A 26,979-nucleotide genomic window follows, 5' to 3' on the forward strand; every position below is an offset into this window, starting at 1 on the left:
ATATCTTTATTCTGAAAGTGACTGACAACATCCAGAGACAGAAAAACAGTGGGGTACAGCTGATTTTAGAGGCACACCATCTGCTAATGGAATAAACATTTTTACTTGTTCTCTGCAGTTTAAATCACAAGTTTTAAATCTCACAAGAGCCACTGTAAGGCAAAGCATGTGCAGAAGAATTAGTTGCAACTCTCCTACATTTAGAGAATTATTAATACCCAAGTGGTGGAGAGAGAAGGGGCAAGAAGGAATGGCACAGACCAAACCTGAACCTTGACATTGTCATTTTACTTTCTGGAATATTTAGAAGAAGAATATTTAAAAGAGTATAGTGGTGAAGGGGCTGAAGATGGACTCTTTTCCATAAGGCCTAAATTGGCATTCCACCCATCTTTTGAAAATGGCAAAACACAACAGGAGCAGTGCCACTAAAACATTAGTAGAACTGAGCTGGACAGTTCAGAAACACATGTTAAAACAGGAAGATATGGCTGAAAAGTATGTGCTGACAGTGTGGCCAATTTGTAGATAGTAAATTACAAAGTGGATGTACTATTTATCATGTGCTGACATTTTCTGTTGCTCTGACAATTTTATGAGAAAATAAAAAGAGCAGAATTATAACCACTGTCCAAAATGTTTTCTCAGGGTTTAGCATCAGACCACATGTATTTGCACTATGGCAACATGTGATTTTTCCTTTGGACATTTATGCTGTTGAAGGTCACAAAATTTATTTCATTTTAATAACCAAGGAAGATTGATAGACATTTTATTAAACACTTTAGAAGACAACAATAGATTCACTGCAGCAAGTCATATTTTTTAATACAAAAGGGGAGTTAGTAAAAAGTTAGGTACATATCCAACATGAAACATGAACATGTGGCTTTCAGGAGCTTTCAATTTTAAAGACTGGAAACTCTACTTACATCAAACAGTTCAAACACATCCACATCACAAAATCTTAGTATTGCACTATAGCTCCTCGTCCAAGACATACAATGCACAATGTGCACCTGCACTGCCTACATACAAAGGACCATCAGCAACACATCAGCACAGCCAGACAGAATCTAGGAAAGGTCAAAGGGATCATAGGCTTGGTGCCAGAATTATGGCAGTAAAATTCAGCAGTGTGGACCACCAGTGTCCAATGTAAGCCCTGTTTTGTGCTGGTAATGCAAGAGACATTAGGAGGGCAGCTGTGCTGCTGTCCTGGGCAGAGGTAGCATAAAATTATGGTCTTAAAGACTTCTTTTAAAATAAGGCTTGTCTTAGTTGAAAGCCATAAAAAACCGAAGAGTTCTTGTAATATTAGCCCTAAGTGTAGCACAGCAGCACTTTCAGATCCACTCAGCTTCAGATCCACTTCAGTTCACAGCAGCTGCCAGATTCAAGTATGGGCACAATCTCTGAAATCTGCTGCAGCAGCACATGAAGAGTTCTGTGCAAAAATGGTATCACCAGTTACTCCTGTTTGCCCCTCATCCACAACCATATGGAGAATGCTAGCAGATGAGAGCAGAGAAGTAGGTGACACTAAGGAACTGGAAACTGGAAGTCCTACCTAGCTATAAAAGAAGTCCTCCTTTGTTTAAAAAGCCAGCTTGGAAGAGGTGACAGTCAAGTCATTTCGCTTTCATGGACAATACAGAAAAACGAGTCAGTATATCACATTTGTGAAAGATATACACTGCCACTGTGGTGCTTCACTCTCCCCACCCACCTCACCTTACATGTAATATTTCAAGACAAAGGTCATTTTAATACTCAGTGAAGGTTGAGGTCTTGGGCAGAAGGGACAACATTAAAGCTGAATTCTACTCTCCCCAAATGGTCTGATGTACAAACACTCCCCCTTATTTTGTCTCTTCCAATACACTTAAGCATCTTTAATTAAAATACAGTCACAATGTGTGTGGGGGAGAACAACCTGTCATACTATTTACATCTACTTCACCTTGGCTGTTGGGTGCTTGGCTCTGCTGAGGCATTTGGGTGCTACTTTAATACAAGTTAGTTTGTCTTCTCAAGCGTGGTTTGAAAACACCACAACTAATATTGCATTTGATACTACAAACACATTGAGAAAAATTCTACACATAAAAACATTACAAAACAACTTCAATAAACTGTTACAAAAATAGAACCAATTTCACTGATCTTCAGTCCAAAACTCCCAAGGCAGATTTATTAGACACGAAGACCAAAAGAAATTGAGGGATAGAAATTAAACCAACACTTAGCTTACACATAATTACATTTTGTAAAAACATTATTAAGACATTATTAATTTATTAATATATAGAAAACTCAAAATCCCTAATATTTACAGTACCTTCTTAACACTAAAACTGTTTGTAGTCTCTTTACCAGTGTCAAGTACTTAATCCCAGACACAAATGTTGGGATGACTAACAGAGACATCTCAGGCTGAACAGAGTAACCTCTATTTTTCCCATGAAGACACAGCCAGTACCAGTGGCAGCCACCATCCAGGACAGATTAACCAGATTCATCATAAAACCCCACCCCCAGCCCCCCTTTTCCAGGTCAGAGAGCCCAAAGTTACCTTACTTAAACCCCAGAACTGAGATGGCCACTGCTGCAGAGCAACACTTCAGAATGCAATCAGCGGCCATCCCTTTTTGCTACCTGCAGGCTTATGTTCCCATCCCTGTCCAGCATGGAGTGAGCTCTGTCCAGCTGCCAGCTTCAACTGCATTCAACACACATCACTTGCTACTCATGACAGAATTGTTTTGTTCTTGTTCCTCCTTGTGTGTGGTTTGATTGTTTTAATAAATAACGGAAGCGTACAACGTGCTTTTTCAGGCACATGACTCCTGATTATTATACAACAAATAGTCTGTAAACCAGTTTGGCCTCTGGGGAACTGTCAGGCAATTGAGAACGTTGCATTAAAGAGCAGCACCTTGCACTGAGCCCAGTGGAGAAGCCTTCCCATGGAATGGGCTCCTGGCTCCTGCAGCTGGGAAGCATCAGCACGAAGAATCTATGAGCCTTTGGCGAAGTCTCTTGTCTTCTCTCATATTGGTATTGCCACTCGCACCACGGTCTGTCAGAACTGAAGAGAAGGCAAAGCTTCAGAAGAGAAAGGGCCATCAAACCACTCAACACCTCCTGGTGCACAAAGAAAGTGCCACCCTGCCTGTGCTGCACTGCTGGCTGCCCTGAGCTGCCTCCATTGCCCCCACGCCCAGCACCAGGGTGCCCTGCAGAGCACGTCGCTCTGCCAGAGCCAGCACTGTGCCACTGGTTTGTCAGCACAGCCCCTCAGAAAAACATGCTGACACCACAAGGGACAGAGGAAAAGATGATGAGGTGTGGGTGAAGCTTTGCTGATGGCTGTGGAGCCTGCAGCTGTCCCCAGGCAGAAGGAGAAGGGCCACACCAGTCTGAGCTGGTCACAAATACAGCAGCTTCTTTCTGCCATCCATTTTAACAGCACTTCAAGCATTAGCTTGCTCTGATTTGGACAAAAATAGATCTTTGAAGTGTTTTCAGGAGGTGAAAACAATCTCAAAAATTCTCCTTTCAGATAAAAATCAGTCATATTTTCTAACTTTTTCAGCTCCTTGAGCCCAGATCTCTACCTCAGGCTTTTATATTTTACTTCCAAATCCACCTGTCATTTAAAAAATGGACGGATTTAAAAGGAAAACTAAATGCTGTCAGAACTACTCCAAGCTGCTGCACAAGAGATGGCTGCCAAAAGGGGTTCTTCTGGTTCAAAAAGAATTCTGCTTGTTTGTTCTGAATTCTTCTGTTGTGTAAGTTGACTTCTCCAAATCTCAGCCTACCCCAACTGCCTGACTCGAGTACAGGAACAGCTAATCCCTGGGTACTGATGCTTCTTTTTTATTAATTACAGGGCATAGCTTTCTGAAGAGAGAACAGATTTATTCTTTTCCTACCTTTGAAATAGTTCTTTAACTTTCCCTCAGCATTGTGCTCACATACCCAGGTAAGCTTCTAAATGTTTTAAATCATCATCACTTTTGGTTTACACCTCTCCCTGGATATTTGGCTTCTCTAATTCTGCACTTGAGGAAGGAACTGGTTTCACAATTAAGGTATGCTACATTTTTTAGGACAGAATCCTAGACTGTATTGTATATGAGTGATTGCTCAAGCTGACCATGTCTGCAGACTGATGGGATATCCAGAGAACCATTGCACCAATCCAGACTGACTTGGACCATTTTGACAAAAATCTCTTTACAGTCAATCTTCCTTGCTCTCTATGAAAGCAGGAAGAGGTTCACTGACTCCAGTCCCACTTCCCTTCTTTTGTCATTTCCTGCTCCTCTGCCAGCAGCATTTCTGAGCATCAGACTTATTTTTATATGCACCCATAACTTCTGCCAAAGCCTGAATAGAAGCAGAAGCAGCAGTTGCTGCACTTTGGAGCCAACTTCTGAAGAAAAGTCCTGAACCCACCAGCTTTCTCACTGGAGCTGCTTCAAGCACAACCCAGCCTAGAACTCTGCTACTGTGCAGGGGGTCTCAGGCAGGTAAAGTTCAAACAGCTGAACCTGTTGGTGCCAGAGCAGAGATGTCAGCAAGGACCACCAACCCAACAAACAACCCAGGGTTCAGCTGTGCCACAGACTTACACCACCACATTCTTCTGAGGTTACAGCACTTACACAGCAGGCAACAGAGCAAGGACTAAGGAGGTCCATTACCTTACAGAATATATTAATAAGGTTTTGGTAGGAATATACATCTAGACCAGCTTACCTTGTAACTCTGTTGCATCTTTTTCCAGCTCTTCTGTAGTTGTTTCTTCAGGCTTCTCCAACTCAGCAGTCCCTGGCTTGCCATCTATGGTATCAGTCTTAATAGTACCAAGGTTTACCAAAAGCTGCATGACATCAAACTTCTCAGAAACTGCAATGTTCTCCAGCACTTTAAGGCATTTAAATGATTTAAGTTCACTCACATTTTCCTCAAGAAAGAGGAGGTAAAGGCTTAAGTCATCAAAATGATTTGACTTAAGTTTCAGAACATCAAAAGTTGGCAAGATTTCATACACTTTGAGAACACCTGAATTCCACCTCCATGGAACAAACATTGCATACACTACCAGGGGCATCACCATCAGATAGACTATCAGGTTAATATAGCTGAGTACCTTGAAGACACCAACAGCAATAAGCTTGCACTGAACCACTTCTGGAACAGTTGTGTCATTCTTAAGGATCCCAGTTTTAATAGTGCAAAGAAACTCATCACTCAGAGAGGAGAGACGGATGTAGTAGCCCAGATAGAGGCATGCAATGAAAATAATTACTAATGTGAGCAAACGGCATGTAATGTATTTCATTATTAAGCACTTGGAATTCTTTTTTGTCTTCAGGTACTGCTCCACAATTGGGTATTTAAAGTAGCTTTCAGATATTTCCCACAAACTGAAAAAGAGAGAAAAAACCACATCAAACTCATATAGATCAGATGCTGCAACATTTACCTACCCCAAATAGCAACAAAACCTAGTACTCTAAATGAGATAAAAGATTGGAAACCTTCTTAAAATCACAGAATCACAATATGGTTTGTATTAGAAGGGTTCTTTAAACATCATCTATTTCCAACCAACCCCCGTGCTCTGCCATGGACAGGGACACCTTCCACTAGACCATGCTGCTCAAAGCCCCATCCAACCTGGCCCTGAGCACTTTGAGAGGTGGGACATCCACAGCTTTCCTGGGCAACCTGTGCCAGCCTCAACATCCTCACAGGGAAGAATTTTTTCCTAATGCCTAATCTAAACCTACTTTCTTTCAATTTAAAGCCATTCCTCCTTATCCTGTCACTACATGCCCCTCTAAAAACCCCCTCTCCAGTCTTTTTTGCAAATATCCCTTTTAGGTACTGGAAGGTGCTTTAAGGTCTCCCTGGATCCTTCTCTTCTTCAGGCTGAACAACCCCAGCTTTCCCAGCCTGTATCTGTAGGAGAGGTGTCCCATCCCTCTAATCATCTTGATAATACTCCTCTGGACTCACTCCAACATGTTCACACCCTTTTATTGAGGTAAATCAAGGGTAGTTTTATTGAAGTCAGTAGAAAACCAATAGAATAGCAGACAAATGAAAGATTGAGTTCAAACACTGGAAAATGGGAAAAAAACCATAGCCCTCATGGCAACAAAATATTTTTGTTCTTTTCCAGTACAAAACAGGTGCAAATCCATGCAAAAAAGCAGACTTTCCAAGCACTTGTTCAAAAATAGAAGACTAGAAGGCTTTTTACTTGCCAAGACCCAACTCCACATGTCACAGGGACCTAAGACTGCTGCACTCCTTGTAACCCCACACAGAGAAACAGGTACCCTAAGCCTACAAGGAAGCAGGAACTGGATCTGGTTGGAACAGTGCACCAGCTTGATCAGAAGGGGGGGGGTGGGTCGCTTTTGTGGGTTTTGATGTTTGAGTTTTTAATCATTTTTTTTGATCAGAAGCTTTGCAGACCTGTATCTTAAAGAACAGGAGATAACAAGTAACTTGACAGTGTGCAAGGGACTGTCAAGAACGTCGAGAACTGAGGACTGAAGTATCTCTTTTCTTACACCGTGGTGGGCAAAACTACTTAACAGCTACTGCAACTAAAGAAATCAGAACATCTCAGGTAATAAGTAATCTGAAGAGCTCATTACATGTTTTCTTTGAAAAAAGAAAGTTATAGGTTCCAGCTCCCAGGGCCAAAGTAATCATTTCAGATATCTTCTTTCTTTTAACCAAACTTAAAATTGTGTCAAGTCACCATTCAAACCTTTGCAATAAATTTCCAAGTGGGTACAGATGTCACACCTGTTACGAACTTGAAGAGCAAAGAAAGCCAAGCCCCAACATCTTACCTCTGTGTCAAGTTCTCATTAGCAGCTGGAATCGAGTCAGCAGGGTCCCTGGGGTCTCCACTCCGAATGCTGTTAGCAGCTTTGATTGCCCTGTTATAGGCTTTGTCAAGTTCTTCCATAATAAATTTCAGGTCTGAGGAAAGGTGAGGTGCTGCAGTGAAGCGCCAGAACAGACATGGCAGATACAGCAGGATAGCAACAAGCAGAAGGATGTATGGGAAGAACTGCAGGGAGAAAAAAACCCTGATTAGGCTTCACCTGCATAAGTAATAAGTCAGCCAATCGCCATCATTCCCCATAAGCATTACATTTCCTAGAGGCCTACTAAATCCCTGTAATTTTATTTAAATCCTTCTACTAAAACCCAATTTTGTGATTATTTGGGATATGCAGGAAAGCAAAATCTCTTTTCAGACAGCTCCAGTAACTTTGCTGCTGCTTAGAGCTTCTCTCCACCAAAGGGGAAAAAAAAAGCACACAGAATAAAGGTGCCATGATCCTGATAACAATTTCTGCATATTCAAAACCACTGGAGCTGACATTGAGAAATACAGCATTAACCTGGGGAAAAAACAATTAGCACAGCAAAGCAGCTATCAGAGGGGCTGACTGAAAGAAGAAGACAGCATCACCTAACTCTCCCTCTCCGATGTGTCACCACTGTTCATAGCAACTAAAGCACTCCAAATACCAGCAAAATCTCTCCTGCTTTCCATTTGCTGTCAGGAGGTTAATGAATAGAGCTGCTACAGCTCTGCCTCTGCCTGCAAACACACATCTGTTCAGAGTGCATCCAGTGACTGTAAAAGATGTAAAAGTGTGGCTGGAGTACTTCAGGGTATTTGAATATTTTCAGGTAACACCTAAATGGAAACCAACACACAGCATCAGAATGGTCTGGTGTTAATGCAGCACTGAGAAGTCAGCCCTTACATGGTCACAACTGCTTAGGAAAGGGCTGAAGGAGGTATAAAATACAAGTTTGAAGTTTTGCCATCTTTCTTCTATTCATCTACAAGTAGTTTTTGTCACTCTAATTCCTCCCAGCTGCAGGAAAGATGGTGTTTCTATGGACTCTGACATTATATTCGAAGCATAAAATTATAGATAACATTACCCTTACAGAGACACAATGTAAGACCTGGAGAGACAAGCAGTTTGTAATGAAATGTACTGCAAATTCAGCCAACCTCTAATTCATTCCATTCAACCTTTGCTAGCAAGCACACTTAACTCCAATCTAGCATCAGTTCATAAGGAACTTTAAATTAGTTGAACAAATATGAAACAGATGTAAGACATCACAAGTGTTACAGACATGTGCCCCTGCACGTTCACTGGCAAAGCCAGTGGAGATTTTTAGAGGAAGCTTGAACTGAAGTCATTAATCACTGCAAGTGGAAAAGCTACACGTACATTTGCAGGTATTTAACAAGATGAAAATCTGAGCCTAATATCACAATGTTAACTTGTGTTTGCATTAATCAAGAGATATTAAAGTTTTGCATGCACAAAGTAATTTGATGTTATGGAACATTTTATTTGGGAAAGTTACTTCTAATATGACCTACCATTAGAGCAAAACTCTGTGTTATTATTGGCAGTAGGAATGCATATGATGTGTTAGACCTTAAATGACTGACTTCCCCTATCCACAGCAGCCCATAAAAACTGTGCAGAGCTCTGCCCTCACTACTGCCTCTCCCTCCTCTTTGCACACAACAGATAACATCAGATCATCTTCCTTCTCCCAGATGTAGACCTTCCAATTGAGGTGTAAAACTCTGGTATGTCCAATGTATTTTGTACATCTCATCATCAACACAAGAAGTTGGTCTTCTTATTTATCACTGTGGACAATGCCACCAGGTCTGAGTCCTGATGCCTTGATTTACCCAAAACTTCATGGTTTCACATCCAGGCTCTATCAGTCCTCTGAATTCTGTATGATGTAGAAATAGAAATGATCTGTCTTTGAACCCATCTTATACTTACCTAAGCTCCTCTAAGCTGCTGCAACACATTTTCCATAGGTCTTAACAAATGCTTAAGATTGCCTGTATAGCTGCAAAGCCTGTTTGACTTCACTTACACCTGTGTCATACACCTCTGAGCCACCTTCCACTGGTGCCAGATGGGGAAACAAACAACAAAGACACATCTGATTTAGTAAGGAGCAACCAAAATGCCTTATATTGGTTTACACCACTTCGATTCAGTACTCACTCATTTCAAATTTTACCAGCATAAGAAGATGTATTAATTCCCTTTCTGACCCTCAAAACTAGAAACGCCATCAGCAGCATCCCATATAATCCTAGAGATCTCTTTACCCCAAGCACTACAAGACATGTGGTAAGAGGCAAGATAGTTTTCACACTGGAGTTACAGCCCCAAACCTCCATTGTTCCAGTCTCCACTTCTTCTTTTATAATTTAAAAGAATTCTGCACTTGTGTAGCACATTGGCAGCAGCCCTCTTGCTCTGTCCCAGATGTCCCCCAATGTCCCCCTCTAGCCTGCCCTCTTTAGGCTGTTGCCTTAAAAAAAAAACAGCTCCTGCCATCTTGCCCTGCACCTCCTCCTCTCCCCAGCTCCTTCACCACTGCATCCTCACCTAGAGCATCACACTGCTGGGAAAAGGCACATTTGCTATGCATTTGCTGGGCTTCCTCTCACCAGGCTCTCATCACTCCCAAAGCTCAGTTCATTGCAGCATAAGTGAACTCTGTGCAACTCTTTTCTGAATAGTCACAAAACCAGAGCAGTACACGATCATTAGTGCAGGTCTTTTTGTTTGCGAACAAAAGTCTGTATTTGTCATCTTTTCCACAGCACCTGATGCACAATTCCATCCTTCTCAGGTCCTGGCTTCTTCAAAAATGAAAGATACACTTGTTCTATTTGTTAACAGTAGGCTTAGATAACCAGCAAATTGTTTTGAATCATTAAAATTTAAGGTCTTGAATGACAGGGAGAAGTGAAAATGCAAAGTCATCTGGCATGAGTCCTAGGTTTCAGAGCAACTGGGTGGTCAACAGCAGCTGGGTTGTCCAGCTCACCTGACTATATTTGACAGTCAAACATAATGACTTCCCATTTTAAGAGGAGGACTCTGTGGTATTTGTGCACAGACAACCACATGCCATCAGCCTTTCTTTTATGGTTTTATGGTTTATTTGCTCCCAAGGCACCGAACGCACAAGGAAGAAGTGCCCCTTCAGTCTTGGGTAGTTTGAGCATTGATGTAGAAGGAAGTGTCACTGGTCCCAAGAACTGTATGTTCAAAGGTATGCCAGAGAAAAATACTGGCCCAGAAGTGAAACTCAGTTTTTCCTTTGCTGTGTAGTTATCAAGTTCCTTCTCAACATATTCAGTAGGAGACTGACAAAAGGAGTGGTGTGTGCAGCAGGGACCCAAACTGCAGTGCCCTGTAAGTTTTCTGCTGCAGCTGAGCTCCTGAAAGCTAAGGATGATGGAAGCAGGTTCTCCTGCCTTGCTTGGCCCTTAGCCTGATGGCACACTGCGGGGGGACAGCAGGCTCCCAAGGAGGCAGAGCACTTGGAAGCCAAGAGGCTGCCCCTGTACTGCTGCAGGTCATGTCACCATGTCACTTGACAAGCCCTCGAGCCCTGTGCACATTCCAGGCTGTTTAAGTAAATTTGTTAGCACTCAGCCACTGTTCAGCAAGAACACGTGCATGGGTAGAGAAGAAGAGGCATTTGAGCAATCCATTTGCAGAAGCACATCAAGTGGTGGAATCACAAAACTGTCTTTTGAAGATGCACAAGCACCACACTCCCCCAAAGGTGAAAGATAAAATCAGACTAAAGCACAAAATAGTCTGTCATCACCAGCTTCAATTCTGCTAAGGTGAAGTCAATACACAGAAAAGTTAGAAGGGCATTTAAAATAAGTGCTTTATAACCTCAAATATGCTTTTATCATGCAAAAAAAAAAAAAAATAGCTGGAATTGGTGGAGTGACACAAAGGGCATTTTCAAGGACCTAATCTACAGAAAGCTTGCCAGAGTCTGGATAAAATTGTCTGGAAGAAGATGAAAATAACTTTAATGGTATTTAGAAAACAACAGCTTTCTAATCTTACTTTATCTTCAGTCCCTATTTCCTCTGGGCAAACACTATACAAGTGACTGAAAGCAATCTGACTTCCACCTACCTGACCATGGTCAAAGAGTAACTTGAGTACAGTAGCATAAAACTTGAGCTGCACAGGTCTGGGTAACAGCTTTGAGAAAATTAATTGGCAGACAATTAAAAGAATGAAGCACTGGAAGTGCCTTCGTTAAAATACATAAACATGGTGAGATGTCTCCCTCACCAGTTCCAATTTTGGAAAAAGCCCAAGCAAAGGCACTAGTCCCCAAACAGGCTAATGACAGTAATTACACATTTCCAGAAGCAAAGGCATTAAACTCCCTCTGGATATGATCCAATTCCTCTTTGCAGCAATGGGAGGTGTCTCACTGGTGTTCAGCAGAAACAGCTATAAATGACTGATCATTCTAAATGAGATCCTGTCCTGTCTCCAAACCTACAGGTGAATCTCAAACCCTATTTGACCTTTATCCCTCCTGTTACGTACTTTCTTTTCTGATACAGCTTCAAAACTGTTCTTCTCCAGTTCTAATTAGCTCAAGCCATGATCACCAGGGGAGGCTGTGATGGCTGGATCCAGTTTATTCTGGACTTTGGGGGACAGATGGCAACATGGTAGTCAAGGGCTGCCAGGAACAGTGACCCAGACCTGGTCAATCAGTCAATCACGAGTCAATCATCACACTCCATAAGCAGTGGGCAGCCCTGGGCCTGTTACGCTTTCCTGCTTGGCTACAGACGGCATCCCAGCTTCTCCCCTTGAGCAGGGACACATCTCAAGGTTACTCCTCAAGGCTGAGAAATTCCTTGCTGTAACACACGGTCTGTAGGTGATTATTAGCATGCTTGAAATTTTAGCTGAGTGATTCAAAGGATTGACAGTGCATATACAATCCTTTAGACATAAACTGTTGAGAGGTCTGGGACTAAGTTTGAACCTATCCACATCTGAACTCCCCTCTGAGAAGTTTAGACAACAAAGGAGTTATTTCTGAACCTCATGACTCAACAGGAGGGTCTCCCCAACAACTCTCATTCTATCCTCTATGCACTAAATACTGTAGTGTATCTTCCCACTGAACCTTGATAAACCACTGTCACATTCACATTTATTTAACTGTGTTAACTCACTGCTTTAGATCAACACATTGTTGCTTCTCTCTTAGGAGTGAAGTGGATGACTCCATCCGCAACAGAATGAAGTACCTCTAGCACTACACTTTCAAGAAATTACTTCAAAATGCATCTGCATTTATAAATACATCTATGAGTGTCCTTGCTCTGACAGCCCTTAATCTCTCTGGGAAGGGTTTACAGGTGAAACATGAGGAGCCCTCAGTCAATTAAGAAATTGTACAAACAATGAGTCACTAGAACCAGGTAAAAATCACAATTATAACTGTACCATCAATATAATAAATAACCCCAAGGTTTGCTTTGGCGTATTCACAAACAAATGACTCAAAGAACAACACAAGGGTCCATTGTAAATCTCACTTCTTTTATGAAAAGTGAGGGTTTTCACATAATTTCACTTCATGCATACAAAGACTGCAGACCCATCTCTGTAGGCAATGCTTTCAGCAGGTCCCAAAGCACTTGTCCTGCACTTTGAAAGATCTGAGCCAGACAATTGACCTCTCCTGGCTGTGCCACATGTGAAAACCTCTTCTTTCAGTCAGATGAATTGTTTGCCTGCATTTCACGTGAGTATAAATCTTTTTCTGAACAACCCTATACCTTTTCTTTGCTTACCTTTACCTTCTTTGCTTCTCCCCAGTTAATAGCAGACTAGAACATACAGTAATTTAAAAAATCCCTAGAAGACTCTTGATCATAGGTAGCTCCATCCTAGCAATCCAAATTTCAGGGCTATGAAGTGGTCATCACTCAGGGTTCAACCACCCCTCAACTTGCTTGGCTGCTATCAAGAGCTGGTAAGATGATGCTCACTGTTCTCCTGCTTGAGTTTTCATAAATTTCTCTATGCACTATGGATTAAAAAGTGCAGTCGCCTCCTCTCCTCCTTCACTACACTGTGAGGACTGTCCTCACAAAATGGCCAAAACCTTTTCTTCTCCTTCCAGTTAAGGATCAAGACAAGTTTTACCAAAATAACTTGTCAGGTGGAACACTCATCTTTAGAGACAATAAGCAAACTACCTGCACAGGGCAGGGAAATACAAAACTCCTCCATCCCCACCACCACTGACTGTCTGTCTGTCTTTACCACTCATCTCTAGAAACCAACATTTCTGTTCTGACACTTTAGACAGACACAAGAAACCTCTTAAGGGAATTAAACCTGAATGGAAAATCTCAGAAGAAGACAGAGGCAAGAAAATAGTGAAGCCTTAACAGAATAAGTTTCCTCAATGACAAACCTGAGGAGGAGTCAGAGGACTCAGCCATATAATCATTTTGACAGCTCTTTCATTGACAAAGAGAAGGAAATCTTAGCATTAAATTAAGAATATAGGCAGGACCTACCACAGTCTCTTCTTTATATGTATCTGCAGGTATTTTGTTCATTGAATTGTGCATTTTAGTACACAACTCATTTTGCTTCCTGCTGAGGGTTATCCACTGTGAGGAGTTTCCAGAACAACTGGAAATTTCAGAACTCCTGTTCTCCATGGAGAGAGGTCCTGGGCACCTTCTAGGAGCACAATAACCACTAGAGAGTCAAGGAACCCAGAAGTTTGCAGTATGGTCCTTTTCAGCTTCCAAACTGATAAATTCAACCCCTGGGAGAGATCTCCTAGAGCAGAAAGGACAACCAGTAAAGGTGCCAAGCTTTAGGGAGTGCCCAGAACTGGAACTTACATTTTACTGTTCAAAAAACCAAAAATCCCAGAGCAAACTTGAACTCTGAAACAGGAGGGAGATGGAAAGGTTTCAGTTTTTCTGTTAAAAAAAAAAACCTCTGGAGGTTTTTTTGATAATCCTCCAGAGCAACCAGATGTTGAGAACAAAAGCAGTGCAGGTTACTACATGCTGGCTTTGTCACCAAAGAGGTCCCTGCTCCTCCTTCCTTCTGTGCCACACTGAGCACTGCCCCAGGAGGCAGTACTTCTGCCAGAGCACAGAGAGCATGCCAGAAGGAAACCCATCCATTTTAATCAGTAATGGGGCCTACAATCTTATTCCCCCAAATCTTTAATATAGTGCCTCCTTAAGTGTTTTTTATGGAGCCTTCCAGCATGCCAATATAGTGAGATACTAAGTGAGTCAGAGTTTTGGAAAGAACCTGAGATGCCCTGCAAATAAAAGCTCTGCTTCCCAGAAAGAAGGAAAAAAGTTTTAAGTGAGGTTTTAAGAAGAACTGGGCCTAATGACCCCTGCTGTCCCTCTGTGTGCATTGCTGTAGATGCAGAGTCAGGTCTCCACTAACCACTGACCTGAGCACAGCAAGTCTCCCCTTTCTCCTAACATCACTGTGCTCCCAAAAGGCTCTGCTCTGGCCATTTTTAAAATAATTATTTAGCCAAATCTGCAGAGCAATGAGCTTGTGCATACTTTGTAGTGCAATGGTGTGGGGAGAAGCCAAGTCTTCCTGCAGAAGTGATCCCAAGGCACTGAGCAGCTGTTTGCCCTGGATGCAAAGAACAGCCTTCAGATAGCAGAGTGGGAAGCTAAGTTCACTGTTAAACAGCTGTAATGCCACTCCTTCCCTGTAAACTTGTAAAGCATGGAGGCTGATGAACAACCAGAAGTATACTAGTTAATATTGATCTGCAAAGAGCATCTGCAGCTCCCAATGTCTGGGTCAGAGAGTGGGTGGCTAATCATGGATCTAGGAAGATGAGTCACCAGCCTCTGTAAAAGCCCCTGGCTCAGCTGAGCAGATGCACTGCTGACAGTCTGCAGGATATTTACAAGGAAACATCATATGCCATACATGTCATGGAGAACTGCAGCAATTTCTGATACAGCACTAGTCAGCAAATTAACATGGGTTGCATCATAAAAGTATGAGTGCTTAAGCTATTTGTAGCTGGCAAACAAGCAGACAATGCTATCAGCAGGTAACTATCACGTGAAATTCAACACAAAAAATTTGGGTAACAAGAGCCCATTCCCTCAAGAGAAAGGGGCAGCAAAATATCCAGGTTTGCAGGTGGAGTTTCCAGCACTGTGAAATGTTCCAGCAGCTTCAACTGGCCTCTGTAGAAGGTCTGGCTGAAGTGGAGTCCTAACTGTGCAAGGAAGAGTTCAGGCTAGAAACCAACAAGTCTGGCTTTAATATTCATGAAACACATGCCTATTGGGTCAAGGTTATCAGTGGAGCTAACTGGAGAAGCCAAAAGTAAATCCTCAATTAGTGGTTTGGGTCAGCAAACAAATCAGAGATAGCCTTGAATAGCCCCTCAGAGATTATACCACCAGATGACTGGATAATAAAATCTGAGGCTCAGGATAGAAATACAGGTGCTGCAAGTCTCATACCTGAGCTCCCTCTAGCACGAGGTTCTCCTCTGCTCCCAGGTACCAGGGGTGTATTTGCTGGGGCAAGTAATACAAGGGCTGAGGAAGGCAGAACACAAATTTGCAGAGCCCAACAAGCATTTCTTACCTTGGCATCAGCACTGCTCCAGCAGGCCAAAGCTGCCTCTCGAGTTGAGTCAGCTCCAGGCATTGGCATGGCATTAACCCAGTGTGTAACTCCTGCCAAACCTCTGCTAAGTGCTTTGAGCCAGCTCAAGTATCTTAAAACCCACTGCACTTTTAACCCATAAAATAAATCCTTCTGTGCTTTATAGGACACTGCTTTACCTGAGGCAATGAAAGCCAGCTCATGGCTGGCCTGCAGACATGCAGAAGAGCACGCTGAAGACAGGGTTAAACCTGTTGGTACCACTGATTATTTCACCTCCCCCAAAATGTCTATCTGCCACAAGTCTCTGTCTCCATGCACAACTGGGCAAGAGTAACACAATAAAAATATAAAATGTTTTTATTACCCTGTTTTTCTAAAATAAGCTTTTACAAGCATTAAGGCAGTTGTTGTGTCCTGTACTCCAGTTTTAAAATAGTTCTGGCTAAAGCCAGGTGAAGCATTCACTCCAGGGCAACACAGCAACATTAACATTACTCTTGTGTCAGATAGCTGGTGACCCTTTATTTAAAGGCAGAAAATACCTTCTCTAGTACTACCCTCTTTGGAAGTAAGGGAAAGAAAACATTCTAAAAATAGAGAGTCAAGTCAAAGGCAAGGGCTACAGCAGAGCAGAGAAAGCAGAAAAGTGAGGCAAAGGTAGGTTTCTATGTGGGAATAACTTTGCCAGGAGATGGAGACCTATACATACTTTATGCAGTGACAGGGGTATGTTTTCTAAGTTGTTGTGGGATGGTTGCTTCTGCTGCACAGCTGCCCAGCAGTAGGAGTCCACATAAGCAGCTTGTCGCCAGGAGAAGGAGCTGGGTGCAAAACAGCTTATTTGAGCACCTGGGAAAACAAAGCAAAAGTTATTGCAGCCTCAAAAGATTTAAAAAAAAAGAAGAAAGCAAGCTTAGGAAGAAAAGCCTCCATTTAATATGTTGTGGTACCCAAAGTTATCAGGTTAAGCAATCAGACAAAGCCCAGCAGTTCTGCAGGGAGGAGGATCCCGAGTTCCCACTGCCCCCAAAGGCTGTAACTCCCACAGGGATCCATCTAAGGATGTCCCTAAGGGTTGAGACAGCATATGTACAACACTTATCTTTTAGGCCTATTTCTGTAAGTCTTGTGGGAAATGTGACCTTTAAGATCTTTCTCACTTGCACTTAACTCAGGTTGGCCAAAGGGGAATTGACAGATACAAAGTGTGACCGCATCAGGCCCGAGGCAACAAATGCCATCACATACCATGGTGTCACAGCTTCCCAAAAGCACAACCTACAGCTCACATGTCTACTGTAACAAGACCTCAAACACCACTCTTGCAGCCCAGCAGCCCCTGCAATGATGGAAGGGCAGGTTTTCCCAGGGTGCTGCCACTTCTGCCTCTGAGACTGCAAATTATTTGGAGGGGTTCAAGTTATATCTGTGAAAACAAGGATTTCCTCCTGTAATTTTTGGCAGAGAAATTGTGGCCCCAGACACATCCAAAGGAGGCCAGGCCCCACCTCATCAGTGCAGTGATGTGCTGTGTCCAAGACTGCACGTAACGCTGTCATTCCCATTTACTCCCAGGACCTCTCCAGCTGCTCAGGAGCTTCAAATTAAGATCAAGGCCCCAGCTGACAGCAAGACCAGCTATTTACCAGCCTTAGGGTCAAATTCTGCTCTGGCTAGTCACAGGCACCAGGTGACCCCTCCCACAGCATACTTCAACCAGGAAAAGTGGTTATGGGACATGGAGTACCAGTGGCTCCCTAGGTAATGCCAGTAAAACAGGATGAAGGGGTTCAACTTTATTTCTGAAGCTTTGATAGCAAAAGCAATCCCCCCAGCACAAATACATTTCCACCAGACTTTCATAAATGTTGCAACAGGACAGTCATTTCACCAAATAATACCCAGAGTGGACATGGCTCTGCCACGAACATTTCTTCTAAGAGCAACACTTCCAACACTTTTGCTAATATCAAAAGGCCAACAGGGGAAAATGTGCTGTATTTTTTCCCCTGAACACATTCATCTAAGTTATGCTAATGGAATTGCTGTGTGCTTTATGGGAGTAAGTATGTAATACAAGCCTGTATCATTTGTCGTGCCTTTTTTCTAGTTTAGTTTTCAGAGAATAACAACTACTTTTGGAAAAGGAGCCAACTGCATTTGCCTTGTAACTTGTACAGCCTCTTTACAATGTAGCATAGTCAAGGAGCTTTATGAATAAAAGCCTTTCCATGAGTCACTATTGTAATTATTTCTAGGGCTGTAGTATCATAAGAACATGGTTTGATCATCATGGTTTGACCTGTCACAAGTCTCCCTTATGGAAAACAAGTTACTGTTTATCAGAACAGAGCTCATGTGATTTAGCAAAGTTGGCACCACACAAGCACTTGCACTCCCCCAAAGCCTTGGGAGTTTTTGTTTCCCAGATGATTTCCATTAGTTGTGGAAACCAAAGAAATAATATATTGCAGAAAAAAAAGGGGGGGAAAGAAAGCAAAGAAAAAAGCAGGCATTTAATGTCTGCTCTCCACGGGATAGGGACCATTCATGCCCTGCTCTCACCATTTAACCCATCTCCTGCTGTTGGCTGTGCCCAGTGTGGAGCAGCAAACAAGTGACCCTTTCAAAAGGAGAGCAATGGAGTGTTCAGAAAGATGCTTTGTCTTATTCATGTTTGTGCATCCACAAAAAGAAACACATTCCATGTGTTCATTCTCATTAACAGTTGAACACCACTTAAAGTGATGGAGTGTTTAAAAGGCAGAAGTGAGGAAAAAGGCAGGCATGCCTCTTCTCCAAAACTAGTGATGAAAAAGGCAGCCAGCCTCCTTCTCCAAAATGTCATGTGCACAGCTTCATACCAGAATAGCTACAGCAATGCCAGTGCTGCAGCAGAGCAGAGACCATCACTCACAAGCTACAGTCTTTGGAAACCTGACTTGGGAGCCAAGCACATAGAGCTCACCCTCAAGCAGGGGGACACTCCAGTTGTTGGACTGGTTTTTAACTATCTGATTGCAGTCTTGTTTGTAAACACTTGTTAATTCAAATTACAACTTTGCAGTGACAGTACTAAAGTTAGGACTTATACAGGGAAGATGTTTTTGTGCATCATCCGTACAAAACACAGACCATTACATGCGTCAGAAAATGGTCACCATTTCCCATCTTTTATTTCCTTCCTTCCTTCTCTCCTCCAAAGGAGCAACAGCAGTATGTATAGAGAGATAATTTATTTTATGTTGGACTATTCTGGAGGAAGTTGAAGAGAAAATCTGTAGTTTCTATTAGAGAAATTTGGCACAGGGCTACATGCCTTCCACAGACCCACTGTGCACACAGCTATGCACAGGGCTAGGTTATTAGAGGCTAATGGTCCTCTGCTGTCACAGGAGCAGCCTCCTGGCTTGGTGACATGAAGCCATTCCTTTCTCTTGCTCCTGCAAGTAATAGCTTGGGAAAGAGAAAAGCAGCTAACAAGCCCACGTCTACAGGGAGATAAAATATACAAGCAAGAAGGATGAGGAATAACAAAAGACTGAATTTGTTAAGCAGTTGCCACAACAGTCTTTGGCTAATTTATCAGTACTCTTGGCAACAGACTTTTTTTTGTAATCATTTCCTGATTAGCTTTGGAGAGGGAGCAATAGGGATTTGTCTTTTACTTTTGTAAACAAATGAGGATTAAAAAATGCTATTTATGATGGCTGTCCTAAACACAGACCACCCAAAAGAGCTGCAGAAAGCTAGGCAGCAGCAGGTGTGCAGCCATATCTGATGAAATGACACTTTTCCAAGAGTGCTAGGATTACAGATGGGGCTGGTTGTTGCAGCAGGAATTGCTTGCAGGCATGCAGCTGAGTGCAGAGTACAAGGCTGAGTCACTGCAGCCAGTGCACAGCAAGGATGAGCTGTCACCCCACGCAGCTGTGGCACCTCTTCATGGGTGCTTTGCCAACAAACTTCCAGCTATTGCCTCCACATCTGTACCAGGAATACCTTTTCTTCCCCTACAACTGGCTCTTCTGCAGCTCCTATGCAGGAAATCTATGTATGAGAAGAAACTTTCAGAACCCAAGGAAATCTAAAATTGACAGGAGAATCCCTGTTCAGTACTGGACTGCTTTGCTGGGTCCAAGGCAGGAGGAGCTGAGGGATCAGCACCCTCTGGCTGCACCCTTCACAAAAGAGAGGGTAAAGCCAGCAAGCCAGACTGGTTTCCTCTTCAGTGGCTCAAAACCTCTCTGCTGACTTACACATCTAATTAAGAAACTGCAGCTAACAGACAGGACAGTCAAAAATCAATGCAAATCATAGGCTTAACCATTTTTTTTGAACCAGGATCAAACGATTGCAGCTGGACTGCAGGACTGAACCTTCAGTAAGTAATTATTTGGGTTCTAATACACTGCAGTTACTGCAAAAAGATTTGCATACACTTGGAGGAAAACCTGGCCATTAATCTTTACTATAATTTTCCACAAGGCAAAATGAACTTGCCATGATATCCAAACATCTGATTTCATCCAGCAAGAATTATGCACCTTAGTAGCCACTAAACAAAAACATAAGCAAGAAAATCAAGGCACACATTGACAATGCACAGACTGCCAGGCACCATCCAACACACATCCTCCACACCAACATTAAAAAATATTTTAAAGAATAAAAAAAGGAATCCCAATGCATGCCAAGTAGAAGGTTGGGAGAAACAGAATCTGTTGAAGAAGAAAGTATGGAGCAAAATGGGGCACTGGAGAAAAAAAACCTCTTCCCGGGGTACTTTGGCAACGGAGCAGGAGCAGAATGTAAAGCTCAGGTGATACAATGTTTAAGTGACGTGGGTCAGAGAAATTAGCAGGTATATTTCTTCTCTACAGGGCTGCAAGTTGCCCCTCAGAGAAGTCTCAAAATCATACAGTGGGAAAAGAGATGGTTATTTATCAAGCACAGCCTTCAGAGTGATAAATTTTTTGATTCATGGGAAACAGCAATTGTGAATTAAATTTCCACCACATCTTTAAACAGAGTTTCCCTTCGTGTGAAGGAGAAGCACTACAAAACAGTGGCAATGACCATCTAGCTTCCCTGCCAACATGGGTGGTACCCCAAATCTCAGGCAACACCAGAGGCCCATGATTTTTACATTTACTCCGGCAGCTGAAGCAGCTTACCATCATTTCCACAGGAAATGTAAAGCTGGCTCTATAGGAATGAAACAGAAAAAATCTTACCAACAGCTGAAGATGCTCACACAATGACAGTTTATAGCTTGATATTAAAAGCAAATGTTTTTACAAGCTTGCTCTGGCTGCCCAGGCAGGCCTGTGCCTGATGCTGGAACTTCTGCTCTTTCCTGATCACTCCCTACATGCCAAAGAGCAGCACAGTGTATCCTGCTGGGATCTGCACCTCTCTCACAGAAGGTCTCGGCCTGCCTGGCTGCTCTGGGCTGAGGCAATACATTCTTCATTAACACCCTGGGTTTCACAGCACCCTGCCGAATTAAAGCAAGGTGTGCAGCAGTCAGCTATTAGCACACAGCCTGCTCCAGCAGCACTGGGAGGAGCTTTTCCAGCTCTCACCAGCAGCTGCCATAGTAATAGTCTTAGTCTTAATTACACCCAACCCAACTTTAGCCTCCAGCTCTTACCAAGTCACAAGATAGGATTATTTCCTAAGAGCCTCCCCAGGAACTTGTGAACATGAAAGGAGAGGGACATCAGCAGGGAGGATCAAACAGGGAGGTACAAGAGAGGAAAGGGGCCCAATTCAAGAGTTAAGACTATTTTTTCAGTATATTTGTTGTGATTTCACAGTTGTTTGGGTTTTTTATCATTTTCTACACATTTTATTCTCATGACTGCTTCAGACACATGATTAACTTATCTAGAGAGATCCAGGCCCAGCTGGACATGCAGCAAGGGGCACTGATGCCACTGTGGCTCCCACAGAAGCTTCTGGGATGCAGCATGCAGAGCTCCCCACTAACACCCTTCACCCAGCCAAAGCACCTCAAATCCCACAGGCAGCCAACTGAATGAATGGAAACTAAAAAAAAAAAAACCAAAACAAAACCAAACCAAAAAAACTGGGTGAAAAAAAGATGCCTATAAATTAGGTGGAAAATGAGCAGGGCAAGTAAGGATTGTCACCACTGGGCAAGTCCAAAGTGGTCAATGGGGACATTAACCCTGTGGTGTGCAGAGCATAAGGCAAGGCTCCACCTTCCCACCTCTGAGCATCCTCCAGCATGGCAAGATAAATAAAATGGTTTTAATGCAACCAATCTCAATTTTGACAGATTCATGCAGATGTTGTTGGTTGGCCCATGGTCTGGTACTTTCTAGCCCAGCATCCTGCCAAACTGATAAGCCAGCTGCACTAAGCAAGCCTTCATTATGATTATAACCAAGTTTCCCAGCAGTCTACACTCAACATGTGATGGTTTCTGTGTCCTGGAAAGGCTTACAAGGTGTTTTCTTATACCATAAAACAGAGATGCTAAAACACCTGGATTACTTCATCCCAGCTACCTGTGAGCCATGCACAACCAACACCCAAACCAAACACGTAATGGCTGCTGTGGCCACCACAAAATTCCATTCTTCTCCACTCTCTCCCTCCCTTCTCATCCCTCCCCAGGCATCCCCTCCCACACAGGCTGCAGGGAATGCTGCCCATTGCACAGCTGTGCCTGAAGCTGCTGCATGCAGGAGGTCAAACATCATTTGGTGACAAGCACAGATGAGCAGTTCACAGTTGCCTTCCTACAGAAAAAGATGAAAATAGTTGATGTTGAGTGGACAGCTCTCACATCTGCTTTTCTTTAAGCTGCAACCTGAGACAGCCATTGATACTTTTTCCAGAACTAAGCTGAAGTTTGGCAGAGGCCAAAATGAAGCAGCTTGTTTTGATTTCCTCTCTGCTCATCTGACTGTACCTGCTTAGGGCTGCAGCATCCTGCTCCAAGCAGCACCCTGGGAATAAGTATCTATGTTTTCAGCCAAAGTGTTTACAGTAAGAAAGCACATCTTGCAGTACACACAATCTGAGATCAGAAACTGGAATTAAATTCTGACTCAGAGCTATTCTTACTAAAAACAGCACAGATAAAACTCTACTCATTTCTCATTCATACACTGCTGAGGGTGCCCCGTCTTTCAAGGGTTTTTTCCCCTTTATAAGAAGAATTGCTGATTTAGCTACATTTAGATGGTTTCTGCTACCACGCTACCTGACCACCTCTAGTATAATTTACCCAAGAACTGCCAAATAATATAAGGAAATAATATCAAGCCACATTATAAGGAATATACATATACAGCACAATCCTCACAATCCTATTGTTATTTCCATTTTCCCATTCCCAGTATATATAAAATTATGTAAAATTGTATAAAACAAGGTCTAGCGGCAAAGAGGTAACACGTGCAGGATTTCAAGCAGCAAAGATTCCCAGGGATAGCAGACAACAGCTCAGTCACTGCTTAACTACACCAGAACCAGTTTAAAATCCTCACAAAACTACAACTGACCATGGGTTTCTAAAATATAGCAAAAAGCAAATTCAGGTTAGTTCTTCTCCTGCCCCTGAAGAATGCCAAAGCAGGGTGCAGGCACTAATCCCAGAATTTCAGCACTGCTCACTGGCTGGGTGCTCCAGCTGGTTTTTCCACACCTCCAGCAGAGAAATCCTCTGTGATTCAGCTGGAATCTCATTTATTTCCTGAAACTCCCATCAAAACTAAAAGTTGCTTGGTGGCTTCAGAAAACTTCCATAGCCTTTGCAAACATTTTAATAAATTTGCACAATTCGAGCAACCGCGTGTAGGAGGAAAATTGCAGGTGTCTGACACCAGACTGCAACAGAACAGGAAAGCACAGCAGGAAGGGAAGGTGACAGGAAGAGGTGCCAAGAGAACTCAAGGTGGGAAGAATGCAATTATCCCAACAGAAATAGAAGCTGAGCATTCATTTTTGGAAAGGGTGTTCAGTTTTTGTACTCTGAGCAGGTATTTCCACCATTTTCACACCCACCTTTGAGTTATTCTTTTTCAGACCTAAAAATGAACCCTGACAGTTTCACTCAGTTTAGCACTCCTGAGCTTTTTCAGAGCATGATTATATCACGAAATGTTTGAAAACAAACCGTGCTGTCTATTTCATCACCAGCTGAAAGCCACAGCACAGACAACCAGGCATTTCCAGCCCCTAAAATCCTCAGTGTTCCCCCAAATGCCTTAATAGAAGCAGTTTTGGGCTGTCCCACAAGCAGCCAGCCTGCTGAGCTGCAAGGACTGTGTGGGAAATAGATGACAGCTGTCCCAGCAGCGTGGCTGATTTACTATCACTTTCTGTATGGACACCACGTGGTGCAGTTTCACCCCTGCCCGGAAATAACAAGTACTTCTCAGAGTTATTGCATATTTATTTCTCAACTAAAAAAGCTCAGTTTTCAATGCACTGTTTCCTTCTAACAGGTTTTCAGGATTATAAACAAAAACACTAGCAAGATGCAGCCCTTGTTTTTATTCTTGCTTTATGAATCTACTGCACTCACAGATTCAATCCAAAATAACTGAAAGACGAGAACTTAACTCATCTGAAAGAAAGGCACACTTTACTGAACTCTGCAGTTCAACTGTGTGTTTGATCTTTGTGTAAGGGAGCAAAAGGAAAGAAATAAAAGAAACATTGGTACCCAGGCACTGTTTCAAACTGGATCCAGCAATTCTACAGCAGAAGCAGAAAGAAGAATTAAGGGCCCCATATACAAGCTACTGTATGGAAATGCAAACCCTCTTTTTAATTGCTTTAAGAGGAAGAAATGTGCCTATATCAGTAGCAGATCTAAAATTAAAAGAAGCAGGTTAGAGTGCAGAAATATGGATGTGTTCATCCAGTTTCTGGATGAACAGAGCTGCAAGGGGCTCAGATCTGGTCTCAGCATTCCCAGTCTGGTTGTCCTTCACTTCCCTGCGCAGTTATTGTGGGCCACAGCAATCTGGTGCAATAGGGGTGTAGCTGTGTGTAAATACAGCCATCTGGGGCATCCTATCTCTCAAGCAATCTGGTATCTGACTAATGCTATTCATGATGGCTTTGCACAGATTCACCACTCATCCAAAGTTCTGTTCCACTTTCCACTCTCCTGACATTCACTTGACTCAATCCTGTAGATGATGGAGATCAGGTGTATAACACTGAATGCCAATAAACAGGTGCAGACAGCAAATCAAACTATCTCTTTGAAAGGCTGGAAATCCTGTGATGCATCCCTGTCTCCAAATGGATAGCATTACATATAGACCTTTGAGATCTTCATTCATATAGTACTATTCTTAGCAAATCATAGGAAGGCTTGGGTTGGAGGAGACCTTAGAGATCATTTAGTTCCACTCCTCATGCCAAGGGCTGCTGCATGATCACTTCTGTAACTTGGGGAGGTGGGTAAATAAAAAGATAGTAAAATAATTGGGGAACTTGGCCTTTTGCCTGTAAAGTTTCATCGACCTGTAGTTTCATCTACCAGAGTCACAACAGAAATTGACAACTGGCCGGGAACAGCTGCAGGAGGGCAGAGGAGCAGCGGAAAGCTTCAGAGAGCTCTGCCACTGCCCGTCCTGCGGGTGAGCAGCCCCACCGAGCCGCCTGCAGCGCAAGGCAGAGCTCTGACAGCCCTCCCCGTGGCACCTGTCCCTGACAGCTGAGCCACACCGAATCCTGCTGCCCAACACCCGGAGCGGCAGCAGACGGGCACATCCCGGCTGGCTGCTCCGCTCTGAACTGCGCTGGGAAACAAAGGGCAGCGCGGCTTCAGCGCTCCCATCGCTCCCCGGCAGAAGATGCACCGGCTGGGCTGACAAAGCCCCTGCTCGGGAGGTGTCGAGAGAACGGCAGCGGCCAGGGAATGCCCAAGCGAGGAGGAGGGCCCGGGTGAGGCCGGCCGGGCAGCCCAGCACCCCTGGATGAGCCTGCTGCCAGGGATGCGCTCCGGGACGGCTGTGTTCCGGGAAGGCAGCGTTCCCTCCCGCGGCCCACAGGCGCCCCCTGCCCTGCCCTGCCCTGCCCCGAGCGGGAGCCCCGCCGGCAGCCGAGCCCCGCCGAGCCCGGAGCTCCGCTCCGCCGCCCCCCGCCCGCCCAGCCCTTTGTTCGCCGCGGGAGCCGCCGGGAACCGGGAAAGGGGGGCGCCGGAGTTACCGATGGAGACCTCCTGGGCGAAGGCGAGGGAGATGAGGAGCAGCGGCAGCCCCACGGCGATGCAGGTGACGATCTTGTCGAGCGCCAGCTCCAGCCGCAGCCCCTTGTAGCGCGTCTCGGGCGGCTCCTTCAGCAGGAAGTCGGAGAACACGTACTCGGTGGCGATGTGCGCGATGGCCATGGCGGGCACGGCTCCGCACGGCTGCGCTGGGCCGGGCTGCGCGGGGCCCGGCCGGGTTAGGCTGGGCCGGCCCCGCCCGGCTCCGCCCGGCTCGGCTCGGGAACGCCCCCGCAGCCCGGCCCGGCCCGCCCGCAGAGGGGCGGGGGACGAGGAGCGGCGTCCTGAGGGTCGGGAGAGGGACTGCGGTAGTGCCAGGAGCCCTGGGGGACACGGAACCGCAGAATGGCTGGGCTTTGAAGGGGCTTTAAAGATCATATATTTCCAGCCCCGCTGCTGTGGGCAGGAACGCCCTGCTCGGCCTTAAACGCCACCAGGGATGCAGCATCCACAGCTTCTCTGGGCAAGCTGTGCCACCTGTGCTCCCATCCTCACAATAAAGAATTTCTTCATGAAATCTATTCTAAACTCACCCTCGTTGAGTTTAAAGCCATTCCTCTTTCTCCTATCACTGCATGTCCTTGTAAAGTGTCATCTCCCTCTTTTTTATAAGCCCCCTTAGGTCCTAGAAGGCCACAGTGAGGTGTGTCTAGAGCCTTGTCTTCTCTGGGCTGAACTGTCTCAGTCTGTCTTCTAGGAGAGTTGCTCCAGCCCCTGCACGGAGCATCTTTGTGGCCTCCTCTGGATGTGCTGTAGCATGTCCATGTCTTTCTTGTGTTGGGGCCCTGGAGCTGGACACAGCACTCCACACAGGGTGTCAACAGACCAAAGCAGAGGGACAGAGTCACTTCACCTGTCCTGCTGGCCACACTCTTTCTGATGAGGCAGCCCATGATGAGCTTAGTTTTCTGCATTCTCAGCACAGTTTGTTCATGTCCATCTTTTCATCCACAAGAACCCTCAATGAGAGGGGCTCTCCATGGGTTCTCCCAGTCTGTACTCATGTCTGTGGTTGCCTCAACGCAGGTACAGTGTTTGAATGGAGACTCCTTGTGTCAAGTTTGTGCCCATCAGCTCAGGTCATCTCACCAGGCATTGCTAAGAACAACC

The 26,979-nt window shown here is 44.1% G+C and overlaps 1 protein-coding gene across 1 annotated transcript; it reads right to left on the minus strand.

Moving 5' to 3' along the window:
- Positions 1 to 755: 755 nt before the first annotated feature.
- On the minus strand, positions 756 to 26,087 carry PANX1 (pannexin 1). Its single transcript, XM_054627684.2, has 5 exons — positions 25,812 to 26,087; positions 16,315 to 16,454; positions 6,888 to 7,111; positions 4,771 to 5,441; positions 756 to 3,091 (listed from the first exon to the last, which is right to left on the minus strand). Exons 1-5 carry the CDS (start codon positions 25,990 to 25,992, stop codon positions 3,006 to 3,008), a joined length of 1,302 nt encoding a protein of 433 aa, XP_054483659.1. The 5' UTR covers positions 25,993 to 26,087; the 3' UTR covers positions 756 to 3,005.
- Positions 26,088 to 26,979: the final 892 nt, after the last annotated feature.

This window comes from Agelaius phoeniceus, chromosome 2 (genome assembly GCF_051311805.1).
Source record: "Agelaius phoeniceus isolate bAgePho1 chromosome 2, bAgePho1.hap1, whole genome shotgun sequence".
Lineage (NCBI taxonomy): Eukaryota > Metazoa > Chordata > Aves > Passeriformes > Icteridae > Agelaius > Agelaius phoeniceus.

Coding starts and splice junctions, on each gene's coding strand:
- PANX1 (XM_054627684.2), bottom strand. CDS start 25,992: ATGGCCATCGCGCACATCGCCACCGAGTACGTGTTCTCCGACTTCCTG. Junction 16,455..25,811: donor CGCCCAGGAGGTCTCCATCG/GTAACTCCGGCG, acceptor TTGTTTTCCCAG/GTGCTCAAATAAGCTGTTTT. Junction 5,442..6,887: donor AATGAGAACTTGACACAGAG/GTAAGATGTTGG, acceptor TCTCTTTTTCAG/TTTGTGGGAAATATCTGAAA.